At 34.7% G+C, this 16,418-nt stretch overlaps 1 protein-coding gene across 1 annotated transcript in view; it reads left to right on the top strand.

The window, feature by feature from the left end:
* Nucleotides 1–16,418, top strand: part of LOC134755148 (voltage-dependent calcium channel type A subunit alpha-1) — an 84,485-nt gene that overhangs the window by 15,265 nt on the left and 52,802 nt on the right. Inside the window, 4 exon segments of the mRNA XM_063691634.1 lie at nucleotides 9,942–10,074; nucleotides 11,201–11,340; nucleotides 12,959–13,059; nucleotides 13,942–14,097. Of these exon segments, the coding sequence (XP_063547704.1) occupies nucleotides 9,942–10,074; nucleotides 11,201–11,340; nucleotides 12,959–13,059; nucleotides 13,942–14,097 (530 nt within the window).

The raw sequence follows: 16,418 nt of genomic DNA, 5'->3' as shown, positions 1-16,418 counted from the left end.
TTATAATGATGTTGAATATAATTCTGAACGCACAAGTTGAGTCGGTGCAATTTCAAAACGCATCGTCAGAAATGTCAACATTATCAAGTGTCAACAAACATTTTACTTTAAAACTTTTACTTCTCGTGTGTTGAAATACTCGCGGGTAAAATACAGCTTTGCACCCTTGTATAACTATTAAATGGGGTTGACCGCTCGAAGTATTTAGCAGATGGCGCCAGCATAGCTTGCCCTGTCAATCCCTAGAATTGTGTTTATTTAATGCAATTTTATGGCCTGGATGCCAGAGTCCTTTAAGCCAAATCTCATAGAAAAAGGCGCAAGCTATGATGGCGCCATCTATGCAAACCTTTCAAAGTCAAAGTCAAAGTCAATATATTCTTTATTCAAATAGGCCTAGCAACAAGCACTTTTAAATTGTCTAGTTTTAAATATTACCTTAATCTAAATATCAGAGCAATTTATTGATGCAGTTATTATTATTCTTAAAAAAATTGAATTATTATAGATATTTATGTCAAACTTAATAATAAGAATTCACGAAAGGATCGTAAAACACCAAAATTGTATAAAAAATACTAGTCTAGAAACTTTCTAGAATAAAAATCTAAATGTCAAAAAATTCGGATTACCTAATATATTTCATCATTATTAACACAATAATAAATAATTAATTATTTTCAATCACAATCCCACGGTGTTTCGTCATTCATGTAGTCTTGTGTTCTATAATAGGCTTTAGAGATAAGTTTACGTTTTACATATTTTTTACATTTATTAACAGATAATTCAGTGATGATATTTGGAAGTTTATTATAAAATCTTACACAGTTACCCATGAATGATTTTTTAATTTTATGGAGCCGAGTGAAGGGTACCGCAAGCTTATGCTTATTTCTAGTATTAATGTTATGTATGTCACAGTTTTTCTTAAAACTGGCAATGTTTTTATGTACATACAGAATATTCTCATAAATATATTGACAGTGCACTGTCATTATGTCAATTTCCTTAAATTTATCTCTAAGTGAGTCTCTATGGTTCATTTTATATATTGCTCGAATAGCCCTCTTCTGCAGAACAAAAATGGTATTTATCTCTGAAGCACCACCCCACAGTAAAATACCATATGACATAACGCTATGGAAGTAACTAAAATATACTAATCGAGCTGTTTTCACATCAGTTAACTGACGGATTTTGCTCACTGCAAAAGCTGCAGAACTCAGTCTATTCGTAAGAGTATCAATATGGGGACCCCATTGGAGTTTAGAATCTAAAGTTATACCAAGAAAAACTGTACTATCAATCAATTCCAATTCCTCGTCCTTCACAATGACACTTGTTTGCACATGCCTTACGTTACGTGACAAACTTGATACATTTAGTCTTTTTCTCATTTAACAATAAGTTATTAACATTGAACCAATTTACTACTTCTGAAATAGCATCGTTTACAGTTGCCAACCCCATTACGTAAATACATTACTAGGACCTGTCAAATTATATAGACTACCGTCATCCATCTTATTAACTCACGATTCGACCTTATTACTTAGTCATAAAGTCCACCAATGATTCAGTACGAGTGTTACTAAGCTTTGACCCCTAGAACGTCCGTGAAAATATTAGGTGAACCGAATAGTTGAAATTCTGATTGGCTGTCCGATGCAGGAAACTGTACACGCGCAGTTGAAAATGAATTTAAAATGAACAGGTTCTAACAGTTTAACCTCGCCAGTCGGTTAGTTCTCACTGTTCGATTTGTACATTTCTAGGTTAGAGATTTTCAGTTTGTGATGCAAAAATAATATTATTTACAATTTGGTACTATCCCGTACACGGGATAATGGTGTCCCGGACATTTGGGAGGCCAGTGCTGATACGAAGCCCTCCTTTGACAATTTAATTACATACATGTAAAGGGCACGCCGAGGTGCCCCAGTCCGCGTGGAATGACATCAGCTGCAGGAGTAAGGACTTTTGATAGAGTTAGACCAAGATAAGTCTGTAACGACTTTGATAGCATACGCAGTGCAAGTGTTATTTTAAATGTCAAACTTCTATGAAATTATGACGTACAATTAACATTTGCACTGCGTGCGCTATCAAAATCGTTGCACTTATCTTGGTCTAACTTTAGTGAGATAATTCTTTAAAAATAAATATTTTATTCATGTACAATACACTCCATTCCCGATAGGATTAGACAGTAAGAAAAATGGTCTTTATGAAGCAAAATTTTATGTCACATGTCAATCAAAGAGCAAGGCTTAGAATTATACCTACGCTCCAAACCTATAGTACAACCAGATTAAGTCTCACCTCGAAATCCTTCCAAAGATATGAAATTTGGTATGTATGTTAATTAAAGGTCTCTTTTTCATGTCCACACTATTTGACATTTGGGGACCACGAGTAATCGCAGCCATCTTGGAAAATGTGTACCATCCTGGAGAAATTTGCATTTTACTCTAAATATACGTTCTCTATGAAAATATGGTGTAAGGCAACATTAAAGCTTATTAAATTCTACACAAATAAGTTCTAGATAACTTTACGGAAAAAATACATCTTGTTATAGAAAATAATAGCTGAATCCAGATTTAGCGCTTATACCCTTTCAGGGGATATTCTCTTAATATGAAACTTGGAGGAATATGAATTCCACTTTTGTCTGTACATTTGTACACGTTCTACTCCAATATCAACATTTTACCCGACTGCGACTTAAACAGAAAGTAGGGTTATGGGTTTAAATACTGAAAATCAGTACACCCTGTAACTCAGGATACTAGACGGATTTTTTAAAACGACATATTGGTAGATTCCCCTTGCCCTTCACAACCTGTTTACACCTGTTTTATTAAAGAAAAATCAATACAGCTGCCTTGAGAGGACGCCGAATAGTAAATCATATTTTTACTTCTAGCGCCTAAACCATTGAGTAGATTTCAATAAAATAGACATCAGTAGATCCATAATTGGTACACGAGTGCTATGCAATACAAATTTACTAAAATAAATGGAGGAAATATGTGTAAAACTTAAAAATGTGACTATAGAAACAGATTTTAGGTCTTAAATGGGGTTTAAACAATAGTGACAGTAATGAAATTTGACCTACAATTTCAGGGATCCCTGTTTGCGTGTCATAAAATTGGAGCTTTGGGGACCACGGGGATCAAACGCCATCTTGAAAAGTATAAGTCTTTTTTGGTTTTTCTTTTTTTCTCGGAATATCTGGGTTTAATGTGAATACTGTATATGGCGAAACGAAAGCTTATTAAATTCTACACTAAAAAGTTGTACAACACCATGTCCCAAACACGAAGCCTTTTTCTAGAAATAGGGCTTACAAGTTACAAGGGAAGCTTACAAGTTTCCACACATTATTTTTTTTCGTGGTTGGGTAGATAATGTTTTTGTGTTCCAAAAATTGGTAAAAAAATTATACAGATATTTTTTTCTGACCCGTCTTAAAATAAAATTTTAGTAGGAGATGATTAAGTATAACCTTTTGACTTCTGAGCCATATTTCTAGAAGAAAGCTCCGTTTTAGGGACATGGTGTTTTATACCTTTTTTGTGTAGAACTTAATAAACTTTTGTTTCGCTATACACAGTATTCAACCCAGATATTCCGAGAAAAACAGAAAAACCAAAAAAGACATACTTTTCAAGATGGCGTTTGATCCCCGTGGTCCCCGAAGCTCCAATTTTATGACACGCAAACAAGGATCCCTGAAATTGTAGGTGTCAAATTTCATTACTGTCACTATTGTTTAAACCCCATTTAAGACCTAAAATCTGTTTTTATAGTCACATTTTTAAGTTTTACACATTTTTCCTCTATTTATTTTAGTAAATTTGTATTGCATAGAACTCGTGTACCAATTATGGATCTACTGATGTCTATTTTATTGAAATCCACTCAATAGTTTAGGCGCTAGAGATTTACTATTCGGCGTCCTCTCAAGGCAGCTGTATTGATTTTTCTTTAATAAAACAGGTGTAAACAGGTTGAAAAGGGCAAGGGGAATCTACCAATATGTCGTTTTAAAAAATCCGTCCAGTATCCTGAGCTACAGGATGTACTGATTTTCAGTATTTAAACCCATAACCCTACTTTCTGTTTAAGTCGCAGTCGAGTAAAATGTTGATATTGCAGTAGAACGTGTACAAATGTATAGACAAAAGTGGAATTCATATTCCTCCAAGTTTCATATTAAGAGAATATCCCCTGAATCTGGATTCAGCTATTATTTTCTATAACAAAATGTATTTTTTCCGCAAAGTTATCTAGGACTTATTTGTGTAGAATTTAATAAGCTTTAATGTTGCCTTACACCATATTTTCATAGAGAACGTATATTTAGAGTAAAGCGCAAATTTCTCCAGGATGGTACACATTTCCCAAGATGGCTGCGATTCCTCGAGGTCCCCAAATGTCAAATAGTGTGGACATGAAAAAGAGACCTTTAATTAACATACATACCAAATTTCATATCTTTGGAAGGATTTCGAGGTGAGACTTAATCCGATTGTACTACTAGTTCTTAGTAAAATATCGAAGTTGAAAATACTTTCACCCAATTTATCTATCAATTATTTTAATGACATTCATATCATAATTTGTAAATAATAACGAACTGTAATTGAGGAGTGTCTTTACAAAAGGGCTTATTTCTCTATACAAAAATAAGCCCTTTTGAAAAGACACTCCTCAATTATTGTAGTTTACAATAAATAAATAAAGTTTCCATGTAAAACACCTAAATAGGCAGAGGTAAACAACTGGTTACAAGAAATTGTTTGGAAACCTTCTAGTTCCGCCCGTTTTGAAACATCAGTTTTGGATTAAGTGAATATTTTAAGAATTATTTGTTCCGAAAGTCCACAAAATAATTACTTTTATGAAATAAATACAATGTCACGAGTCACGACTGAATTTTTTTATGAACTTTTAGGTAAAATATTATTATTGTAATGAGCACAAAGATATTCTAAGGGTCACTTACACCATCTCACTAACCCGGGGTTAACCGGTTAACCCAGTGTCAAATTGTACAGCGGTGTCAGCATGGTTGCATTTTTGTCACCTGTCACTATGCTTGTCACTTTCGCACTTACATACTTGTTAGAACGTGACAGGCATGGTGACAGGCAATAAAAGTGCTACCGTGCTAAGCCCGCAGGTTTAACCGGTTTACCCCGAGTTAGTAGGATGGTGCAATTGGCCCTATATAAAATATAGTATATAAAAATAATATTAGGACTTCACAGACAAAGCTTACAATCCCTGATTTTGCCATCTTCTAGAGATTCGACTCCGGAATGTTAAATTGTGTCTTCTGGAATGGAGTATAAGTAGATATGGTCTTCCTCAGGTCTAATGTAGGTACTATTGAACTCAGCAATTCATTGTCAAAACTGTGGTAAGTCATTCATTATTATATATAGGTAGTACCTAATTATCAGTTATCGACTCTTCAACCTTATATCCAGGAAAGATGACTTTTCTGCAAAGTAAGGGGCCAATAATTATACTTTAACGGATACCTACAGTTGTTAGCAACCATGGGCACTTCACGCTATGTGGGCAGTGGGGTTGAGTGCTTAATTACGTACATCAACCGCGAATCAAAATACAATCATATGGTATTTACTCGTATATTTATTTAAATCAGTATATTAAATTTTCGTTGTGTCAACTGAATTTAATTTAATGAAACTGTAATAACTTGCAGTTGCAACACGTATTGAATTATATAAAGGTAGTATTTTACTCATTAGTTTTATAATCCCTAGCAACTGCTGAACAAATGTTGGTTAGTTTGAGGCGTACAGCCTCCAGTTTAATTTAATGCTCCTGTTACAGGAAACACCCGGTATACAGTAGAATCCGCATATAATGACATCGAAGGGAAGTGACAAACACGTCATACTAAGCGGATGTCATATAACGCATAGTGGATTGACTTCTTATTTTTGTTAATTTTTCCAAATTAATCTCAAATTCCTTAGTGGCAGATGAGTTTTATGAACCTTGTACCAAATATCAACTTGCCACTGAGAATCAAAACTAATAGTTATTTGTTATACAAGGGTGCAAAGTTGTATTTTACCCGCGAGTGTAGAATTGAAACACGAGCAAGCGAAAGGATTCTATAGGTGTCCTGAGCGTAGCGAGTGTTTCAACACACGAGAAGTAAAATACATTTGCGCCCGTGTGTAACACAAAACTTTTCACCTCACTATAGCGAGGAAAGTGCGACATCCGCACGTTAGATCATCTTCATCACTGGAATCACTCATTTCTTTACGATATTATAACAGAAAACTCTGGAAGTTGTGTATTTTTACGCGAGTCGGTGAGAAAAGGTTTTAAGATAGTTTTAAGTAAAAAAATTGTTGACAATGTTGACATTTCTGATGTATGAAATGTCAACGATGCGTTTTGAAATTGCATCGACTCAACTTGTGCGTTTAGAATTATATTTAACATCATTATAAAAAAACAAACGTTTCTTATGGAATTATGACTTAAAATCATTAAATAAAGCTAAATTTGGTATTTTTTATTAGATTCTCAAACCATTTATTTAATGATAATTAATATCGAACGAACCATTATCATGAGCGTTTTACGTTTTGTTATCTGTCAAGCTACTTAAACACGCTTCCTCCAAGGTCAAATTACTTTCCCCACTAGTGGATAAAACGCGTTTTTCCCCGCTAGTGAGGGGAAAAACAATTTACACGCCTCGGCGCCTCGTGCGCACCAAACGTCCTCGCAGGGAAAGACGTGGGGACGGCCACGAAAACCAGCAAATGTGTCAACTAGTATAACCGGACATAGTTTCATGAAAATAGGATTTATAGGTTAGTAAGCGATTTGTCACTATAAGCGGAGTCAGCTTATCCGACTTTGTCACAAAGAGTTTCGTATGAAAATCAAACTTCGCACAGTAATTATAGTAAGCGGTCTGTTTGTTAATCCTCCCAAGTGTCAACCCATTGTCATAGGCGGCGAACGTCAGCTTGCGAAAATCGATTTTACACCTCCCTTATATTTCAATGGCACTCCGATTCTCTACAGTCAGAGTGTAAAAGTCTTGGGCATCTATATAGACAGCACCCTGAGTTGGAAGACTCAGGTGGCTGAAATAAGCCGTAAAGTTACGGGTTCTCTACACGCCCTTAACAGACTCAAACACTTTTTACCCGTTAAAACCAAAATATTAATTTTGCCCATAATTGACTACGGGGATGTGTGTTATCCGGACTTAAATGCTCTTGAACAAATTAGATCGCTTACTAAATAATTGCATTCGGTTTATTTTCTGTCTCCGTAAATACGACCATGTTTCTTTTTTCCGCTCTAAACTTGAATGGTTTCCTATACGAGTTCGTCTCAACATTCGCATGCTTTGCAGCCTTTTTTCTGTCATTAATGATCCTCGATCCTCCGAATATTTGAAAGCTTTCTTCAACTACTATAGTGTTTCTCGTGTCCGTCAACTTCGCTCTACTGGCAACCTTTCTCTATCTATACCATCTCACCGTACAGGTTACATGTCCAATTCATTCTCCATTCAGGTAGCTCGCCTTTGGAACAGTCTCCCTGTTAAAATTAGACAGTCTCCAAATAGATTCGCTTTTAAAAAAGCTTTAAGGGGATCCCATGCCCCAATGACCTTCGATTTGAATCCCTTAGTTTTCTAATGTTTTTTGTAGCTTATCATATTAACAGCAACGGATTTTAGCAATATAGTATCCCATATTTACTTCAAAGTTCATTGTTTTCGAAATATTTGGCATCAAAGTTGAACAATTTTAGGCCAAAAAACTGGTTTTCTGGCCATAACTTTTGTGTTAATTAGTTTAAAATTAAAACCTTAGACAAATTTTTAGAGACGTCTAAGACGAACCCAAATATGTAGATTTCGTATAAGTAAGATCTTTCACAGCAATCGAGATACGAAAAAAGTATTTTTTAGACAATGTTTAAAACAATCATAAATAAATAAGTATTAATTTTTTTCACAATCCGGTAGACAAAAATGGAGATAAAAGATTGATGAACCGATAGCCGCTTGTCTTACAATTCTATATGTAGTGCAAAAGTAGGAGATACGATTCAAAACTTGTCAAAAATCGATGAAAACCTCAGGCAGCCCCTTAAGTGAGTACTTTGCTGGCAGAATGGCAAAATCTTAGCGTCTCTGTTAGTTTCATCTGATTTCTTATGTATGTATATGTATCTTTATATGTATGTATTATACCTATGTATTATTTATATTACTTGTATTTGTTTAGTTGTATGAGTTGTGTAAAATACCTACTTTGTTTTGTAATTACAACGTGATGTTGCACCGCCTACAAGTTATCTGCTTTGCCCGAAGGTTGACTGGTAGAGAATACCTTGTTAGCATTAAGTCCGCCTTTTGTACATTTGTATTTTCTTTTGTGCAATAAAGATTAAATAAATAAATAAGCGGTTGGTCAGTATAAGCGGAGTCATATTAAACGGATTCCACTGTGTATGTAGGTATCCCTTATCAGGCTCAGTATTACTTAATACATTTTAATCTCCAAACCGACTGTTAACATCCCTGTATTACTGGAAAAATGCAACGCGTGGGTGGTAAACAACATGCTAGGTCTGTATCTAACATGTTGTTTACCATGTTACATGTGGTATATCTGTAATATACCACAATTAGTATGCACTAAGTAGGTACCTACTTAGTGTTACTATTAGATATAGTGTAGAGTATGTACTTTAACTTGATAACGTCAAAGGTTAGAGGTGTTCCCTGAAGACCCTTTTCTTTACTCTTCATCAGTGCCTTGTCATTTGCTCAGGCTGATACTCCACCATTAATGGGCACTTAGCGCGCATAATGTAAGTATAGGTACATTTCTTTATTATATATAGGTACTATAGGTAGTTATAGCAATGGAAGAAACGAACGTTAACTTTACTCGTAAAGCCTCTAGTAGCATACGACGGTGTTCTACTAAATTACTGCTATGAGGGTTAAGTGCATTATAAAGCAAACACCGATTTAATGAGGCGTGTATGGAAAGCTGATATAGTAATTTAAAGCATTAGATGGAGCAGAGCAGAGGCGATGCAATTGAAATTATAACCCTATAAGGTCCTATTAGTTACACTGTTCGTTACCGTCAGCTGTACAATTGCACATGCACAGTCTACTTAAAAAGTCTAACCAGTCTAAGACTGTTTGATTATAGAATAGATAGTTGATATAGGGACACCATTAAAGCGATTTTTAAAATAGCCATAGTCTAACCTAACTATGCGTACAGACAAGGCGAAAAAGGATCATTCCGCGAGAAGAATCGCAAGTTATGGTTTCATTGTGTTTTTAGTTATTAATTGGTGGCTACTCCCAACAAATCCAATTGAAACCTTATTGTTAAGAGTGGCTAATTCCTATGTAGTGGCCAAAAACTATAGCAGTCACCCTATATATCTAGAGATAAAAAGTAACTTATACTAAAAGCTTCCGCATATCAAAGTCCTCGTGACATTTATTTTACAATTACAAATAGGATAGGATGGATGCAGTAGGAACATTTAGGATAGATGCAGTAGGAACATTTTATAGACTCGCAATGTGGTTGATTCTATAGTTGGTCAAACCAAATTGTCAGTAAATAAGAACAAAAACTATTTATACTCATCCTTTTCTTTTGGGTGCTAGTACTAGTGTAAGACAAAAATAGTATGATTCTCTCTGTATTTGAAATGAGACAGTCCTTTGACAAACTATATTTTATTGCAGATTGAATGTTTCCCTGGCTTTTCCTGTGAGCATTATGTTGATATTACAAACGTACAAAAATCTCGTAATCAAAGATACACATTCAGTTAAAATATTGGTCTAATAAATCGGCCTTTATTTTCAGGTACACAAAGTTCATCATTGAGTGGCCACCCTTCGAGTACGCGGTGCTGCTTACCATCATAGCCAACTGCGTGGTGCTGGCGCTGGAGGAGCATTTGCCCAACGGCGATAAGACCATCTTAGCACAGAATCTGGTAAATTTTGCTTAATTTCTCATATCTCAAAGTGTATAATATTTCAACAATACTATCTAACGGACCTACTAGTTAGCGCATGCATGGTTACTTGAGATGGCTGTATAAACGAACGAACGAGATAAGCGAAGTATTAAACTGATGGTAATTAAAAAAAATGTTTTTCTTAAAAATGTAAACTTATTCGTGTAGAATTTGAATTTCATATTCTTATAAGTTCATAAGAAATAGCTAAAAGAGTTTTACCATTATTCGGCAATATCAAGACAGTTTTCTAGATCTAATTCTGAATACTTACCACGCCTGAACAACTCTTCCAGCACCAAAGGACACCAAATCTGCCCAACCCTGTATAATCATTGTTCGAATCGGGCCGTTATTAAGACGAAAGTGGAGGACCCGCGCGAAATCGCCTTTTCATACAAACGTAGTCCTTATTTTCCTCTCTGACTTTATTTGTTGTATTTTGTTTTATTTTATTAAACACAGCTCTGCCCCTACGTTAGACTTTTTCAAATTATTAATTATTATAGGAGTTGGGAGCATTTAAAAATTTGTATATGTATATCTGTTTTTCGCTCCTAATTTTTACCATTATCACAAAATCGAAAAAAGTCAAACGTAGGTAGATATGCCTTATATACATCCAATTATGTAAAAATATTTACAGTGCATATTGTGCTACTTTCTCGCACTAGTGCGTAAAAGAGCACTTTTCGTGCATATGTCGAAAGTTTAAAGGGCCATATGTACTGTAAAACGTTGTACGATACACGTGCGAATAGGTAATTCGCAACTCGTGTCGATTTAAAACACTCCCTGCGGTCGTGTTTTAATTTATCGCCACTCGTTTCGAATTTCCTCTTTTCCGCACTTGTATCGTAAATAACTATTTCCATAATGTCAATATCTAGACAGGAAAATGGGGACTACGTTTGTATAGAGAAACGGCCATCCTCTTTCCTCTTAACCTTCAAGCAGCACTGCATCCTCAACAACAAGCCTCTAACTTCGTTAAATATAATCATTACATCATTAGTTACCAAGCGTGGTTGTTGTCCCACCGTTAGATGGTATTGTCTGATTTAAATATTAGAAGTTATTGACACCTTTGTTTTTGTTACAGGAAAAGACCGAGGCGTACTTTTTAGGAATATTTTGTGTAGAAGCCTCGTTAAAAATTTTAGCTTTAGGTTTCGTTTTACACAGGGGCTCGTATCTTAGAAACGTTTGGAACATTATGGATTTTTTCGTTGTAGTAACCGGGTGAGTTATCAACTTTTTTAACTTATTTGTCGTCATTTTAAGTGGAAATATGGTTTCTTTTGCAATGAAATAGTAATAAATACTTAATTCTGATTTGAAATAACGTAATGAATTTATAATTTAACAGTGTTCATTGCAAAGGCAACGTTTTTAAAATAAATATGAAATACGATATTAAAGTTGTTATAATGTAGGCATTCGGTTGTCATTGTTGTTTACTTGCGCCGAGCACTGTTCGGTATGACGCCACTGACTGAGCTTGCTACGGCTAGGTCGATGACGATTTTCGCCGAATACAACGTCGACGTAGACCTGCGCATGTTGCGCTCCTTCCGAGTCCTCCGCCCGCTGAAGCTCGTCTCGCGGATTCCAAGTAATTCACAGTAATTGGCGAAAAGTTCACTAAATACGTAACTTATTATTGTATAGAACGTTCTCGCTAGATCTTTTCGATTATCGACTTTTTTAACAGTAGATAACTAATTTATATCGCTAGTTTTGAAAATAGAACTTTTTTACAAACATTTTAGTAAAAAAAAGTAGTGTCGGTTCCTCGGCATTTATTATTCAGAAGTTTTGTAACAGTTTTAGAACATGTGTGATATTTTTTTTGTCATTTATTGATTATTATGAGAAAGTGTTTTATGTATACTTTGGATTTCGGCTACCTGTTGCATATAATACTTAGTACGATTTTGGTATGTGTATAAAAAGGCTAAAACTTATTAAACTTAGATAAAAGACTATATATTTTAGTTATTAATTGAAATATATGACGTATTTAGATTAAAATGCGTGAATTATAACATGTGATTAGATCATCAATAATCAAGACTAATTAGTGACAATACTTTAGTCTCGTAGTAACCGAAGCTAGTCCTCGTGATTTGGTACAGATAGGGAGTGTGCTTGGGCGGCCGCACCAGTGGCTTGTACAAACTAACACTCGACAAGCACATTCCTGCGGGCCTCTCTCCACCGGCCTTCATGCTTTACAACCATACACTACTAGTTCTAACACCACTAATAGTACATAACTAATGACCACCTTGCCACCTGCATTATCCTAATTAAAATCAACTTTGTACTTGTGTATAAAATTAGAGCGTGAAGAAAAATTATAAGTGGGTACTTAGTATAGGTATCCTTGTTTCTCTTCAGAGCCTCTCTTGTTCAGTGCCCGGAAAGCAAAATTTAGTTTTTATGAAAGCTAATATTTAAGAATAATGTAATATGGAAACCGACTCCCAGACAAGGAAAATAACTAAAAGCTTAATTGCTCAAATGTGAAGAATGATATTTAGAGGTTTTTACTTTGTGCTAAATTCGCCCCACCAGACTCTAAAATTTAGTGTAGTAGTTTAGCATCGCACTTTAGAAACTAAATTTGTTTTAGTATGGTATGGTGGTTTTAACACTACTTCGTACATTAGATACATTATACATTCAAATCAAATTATGGGGAGTATGACGTGTTCCCTGTTTACACCATATTTTTGGCTAGTATTTTTTATTTGACCTTTGCAAACATACAACCAGTGGAGTGAGGTCCCTGTAGTAATTTTGTTCTTAATTTAGTTGCTAGTTCATGCTATAGTATCAAGTGTGTGTTTGGCAGTATCGTCACGCTGCAGCCGAACATCGCGCCGGATGTCGACTTCAGAACCTTGCGTGCCATTAGGGTGCTGAGGCCCCTTAAATTAGTATCGGGCGTCCCTAGTGAGTTTTAGCACATTCTTAGCATAGTTTACGTTGTTACATGCACTGGCTGTTGCATAATATTGGATTATGTTTAACTGTTCATTGAATTGTCTATTTGGTCGCCGTGTTTTAAAGGTGACTTATTACCATATTATTATGTACACTGTCTTGCGAAAAATAATAATAATTAAGATAACTGTTTTTAAAACCTAAATAGTAGTTAATTTAATGTTAATAAAAACAAACTAACTCAGCATTAAAAGTCAACTAATTATTTTGATTCATGTATAATGCGTAAAATAATGTAAACACCTTTTAAACACAGCGGAAATGGTATGCGATATTTAAAAATATTGTAATGTCAGTCATTTTTTATTCGAACCTTAACATTTCTTGAAACAAATGACACTGGCATGTACTTTAAGCATGCATAATAAATGGAGAAACATGTTAAATGTCTTCGAATGAGTAACGCGCTTCTTTTGTTATCATTTAAATTATGCAACAGCAAATATCCATTGTTCTTGTGCACGATTTGTTTAAGTTCTAACCCAATTATTTCTCATAAAATTTTAGTGATGGTTACATTCAGTTATTTCTTCCTATAATTTATTCTGATGGTGATGAATGAAAATGTTTACATCAATTTACGAGCGAACCCTTAACAAAGTGTGCGTCAGTCAAACTTATTTTTTCCAGTTTTATTTATACACCTCGCCAGGTTTGAGAGTGCGATTAAAATGATGAATTCGAAGTCTGTGGACGTTGTTGTAATTGCACTCTTACCTCCATTCAGACTAAATAAATGCTCAAAATGAGTCATGAATACTGAAGCCTTGTCGCTGAGTAAATCTAATATAACGATTAGTTACAATTTTTAATGCTTATTTTCCCATGTAGGTCTGCAAGTGGTGTTGAAATCCATCATCAAAGCCATGGCGCCACTGCTGCAGATCGGATTACTGGTGCTGTTCGCGATCGTTATATTCGCTATCATCGGCCTGGAGTTCTATTCCGGGGCTCTTCATAAGACTTGTTATAATTTAGAAGATATTAGTAAGTATCTTATCATAGGTTGTTCCATGTGCAGTTAGCATGAATGCCTGAAACTTCCGTCACATAATGCACGTTCGCACTAGATGTTTTCAAACTAAGTTGCAGTGGACAATTTAGTCATATTATCCTGAAACGTGGCAAGTTCTATCACTGACTATAATCGTCTTTTTAAAGTTACATGTGTGCTTAGATTTTCTGAGTGTTCACTCAGATTTTTCTTACGCTAGCATTATAAAGAAATTGATGAGTGGAAGTTATCAACATAGCATTATATTCATAACAATACCTTGTCGCGTTTCATTAAGAGCTAATACGAATTGTTAAACTGATCGTGCTGTTATAATTTTTACATTTAATTAAAAGGGTTTAAATAATTCTGAAGAAGATCAGTCTGACGATTTTTCTATCATAGTTTTAAGTTTCACTATCTATTCTCTATGTAGTATTGAGATATACTTAATTAAGATGCTTTTTGCAATGCCAGCCATGCAAGTTTTATAAAAATGCCAATGCGAATTAAGAGTATCAAACCAAGCTGACTGCGATGTTTACCTAGCGTATTGCAAATCAGTTCTTATGTTATGTATAGGACGCTTTTTAGCCATATTCGTAGTAATATATATTCTCTTAGATTTATCAATTTTCCAATTTGTAATGTATATTTGTTATGTTCGGGGTTTAGTTGGAATTTACTTACGTAGTCGTTTTACTGTTAAACTGACTTCAATTTTCCTGTATTTTTTTCATTCGAATCAATAAGTTTCGAAGATTATTATCACTACTGACATAATACCTACGTATCGCTAGAGTTGCAGAAAGATCAATTTCCGCAACGAATGGCAACTCTAAAATCTAGAAACTAATTCAAAAATATTTTACGAAACCATTTGTAAAAGATTTTTGTCTAATTAGATATTGGTACAATGTAAACTATTATGTGCTGTGCGATAGTAAGTATATAACGGTGTATTTAGTTCATGCTAAGCCTTATCTTTCGCATTTTTTTTTACAAAAACGTATGAAAAGCAATGAGCGAAAATTATTGGTGTTATATAGCATTATCTAGCATGTGTTGACACATACGTAGTAAGGCTTCCGTTACCTGAAGGACAATCCCAACTTGCAAATGGATTTGAATCTCATGTTAATATAACTCGTCCGTGCATCTCGCCCATATAACTCATTTATTTGTGCGAGAAACGTGTAGCATAATCGGATTAGGTCTAACTTCGAAATCTCTAGAACAATCCTGAAATTTGGTATGTATACAGGGTGGCCAAAAAATATGTGCATTCCCATTGCCAGGGAGCTTTAGGGATTATACTGAGCAACTTTTACTATGGGACCAACCCCGAAATCGCGAAAAGAAAAATTACCCTCCCATCGAAAATATGTATGAAACAGCCAAATTTTTTTTACAAAAAATTACATCTATAACAAGATGTACTTTTTCCGCAAAGATATCTAGGACTTTTTTGTGTAGAATTTAATAAGCTTTAATGTTGCCTTACACCATATTCTCATAGAGAATGTAGATTTAGAGTAAAACACGAATTTCTCCAGAATGGTACACAATTTCCAAGATGGCTGCGATTCCTCGAGGTCCCCAAATGTGAAATGGTGTGGAAATGAAAAAAGGGTCTTTAATTTATATACATACCAAATTTCAGGACTGTTCTAGATAATTCAAAGTTAGACCTAATCCGATTGTGCTAGTGCGCTGCGAGTAAAAAACTAATATAGGTTCTACGGAAGCATTGCTTTTACTTGCATTGCAGCTGTGCCTGCGTTGTGGAATGCGATGTAGTTAGTCGATTAAACAAATTAAGGTGAAATTGGATGTGTAATTGGATTCATTCTACTGCAATTATAAAAATTAAGTACTTAGTAGAATGACCGACACATAGCGCAGGCAAAGCTGCGGTGCGAAGTTATACTTTTAAAATGAATCGTCACGATTATAAGTAAAGCTTTATTTTTATTTAATTAAGTCATTTTAACCTAAAATGTCTTATAAGAATCTCCTTAGAAAGATTGCTTTAATAATTGCAGAAACTGTTAAGTTAGACAATTTTAATAATAATATTGACAAAATACTCGTATAAGGGATATTTTGTCAATATTATATTCTCCTTTGCTAATTAGAATGCAGTTAGATACTTTGAGGGTATCAACGCATTTATCGTCACCGAATCGGTTAGAACAGATGCCTTTTAAAGATCTGTACAGGGTTTAATGCACCACTAGAGTGCTTTTCGAAAACTGGAGGCGATTATGAATCAAAACTGACACTTCTTCGACTAGAAATGTCACTTTGGACA

Source organism: Cydia strobilella, chromosome Z (genome assembly GCF_947568885.1).
Source record: "Cydia strobilella chromosome Z, ilCydStro3.1, whole genome shotgun sequence".
NCBI lineage: Eukaryota > Metazoa > Arthropoda > Insecta > Lepidoptera > Tortricidae > Cydia > Cydia strobilella.
This window is presented reverse-complemented; position numbering and strand designations above follow the sequence as displayed.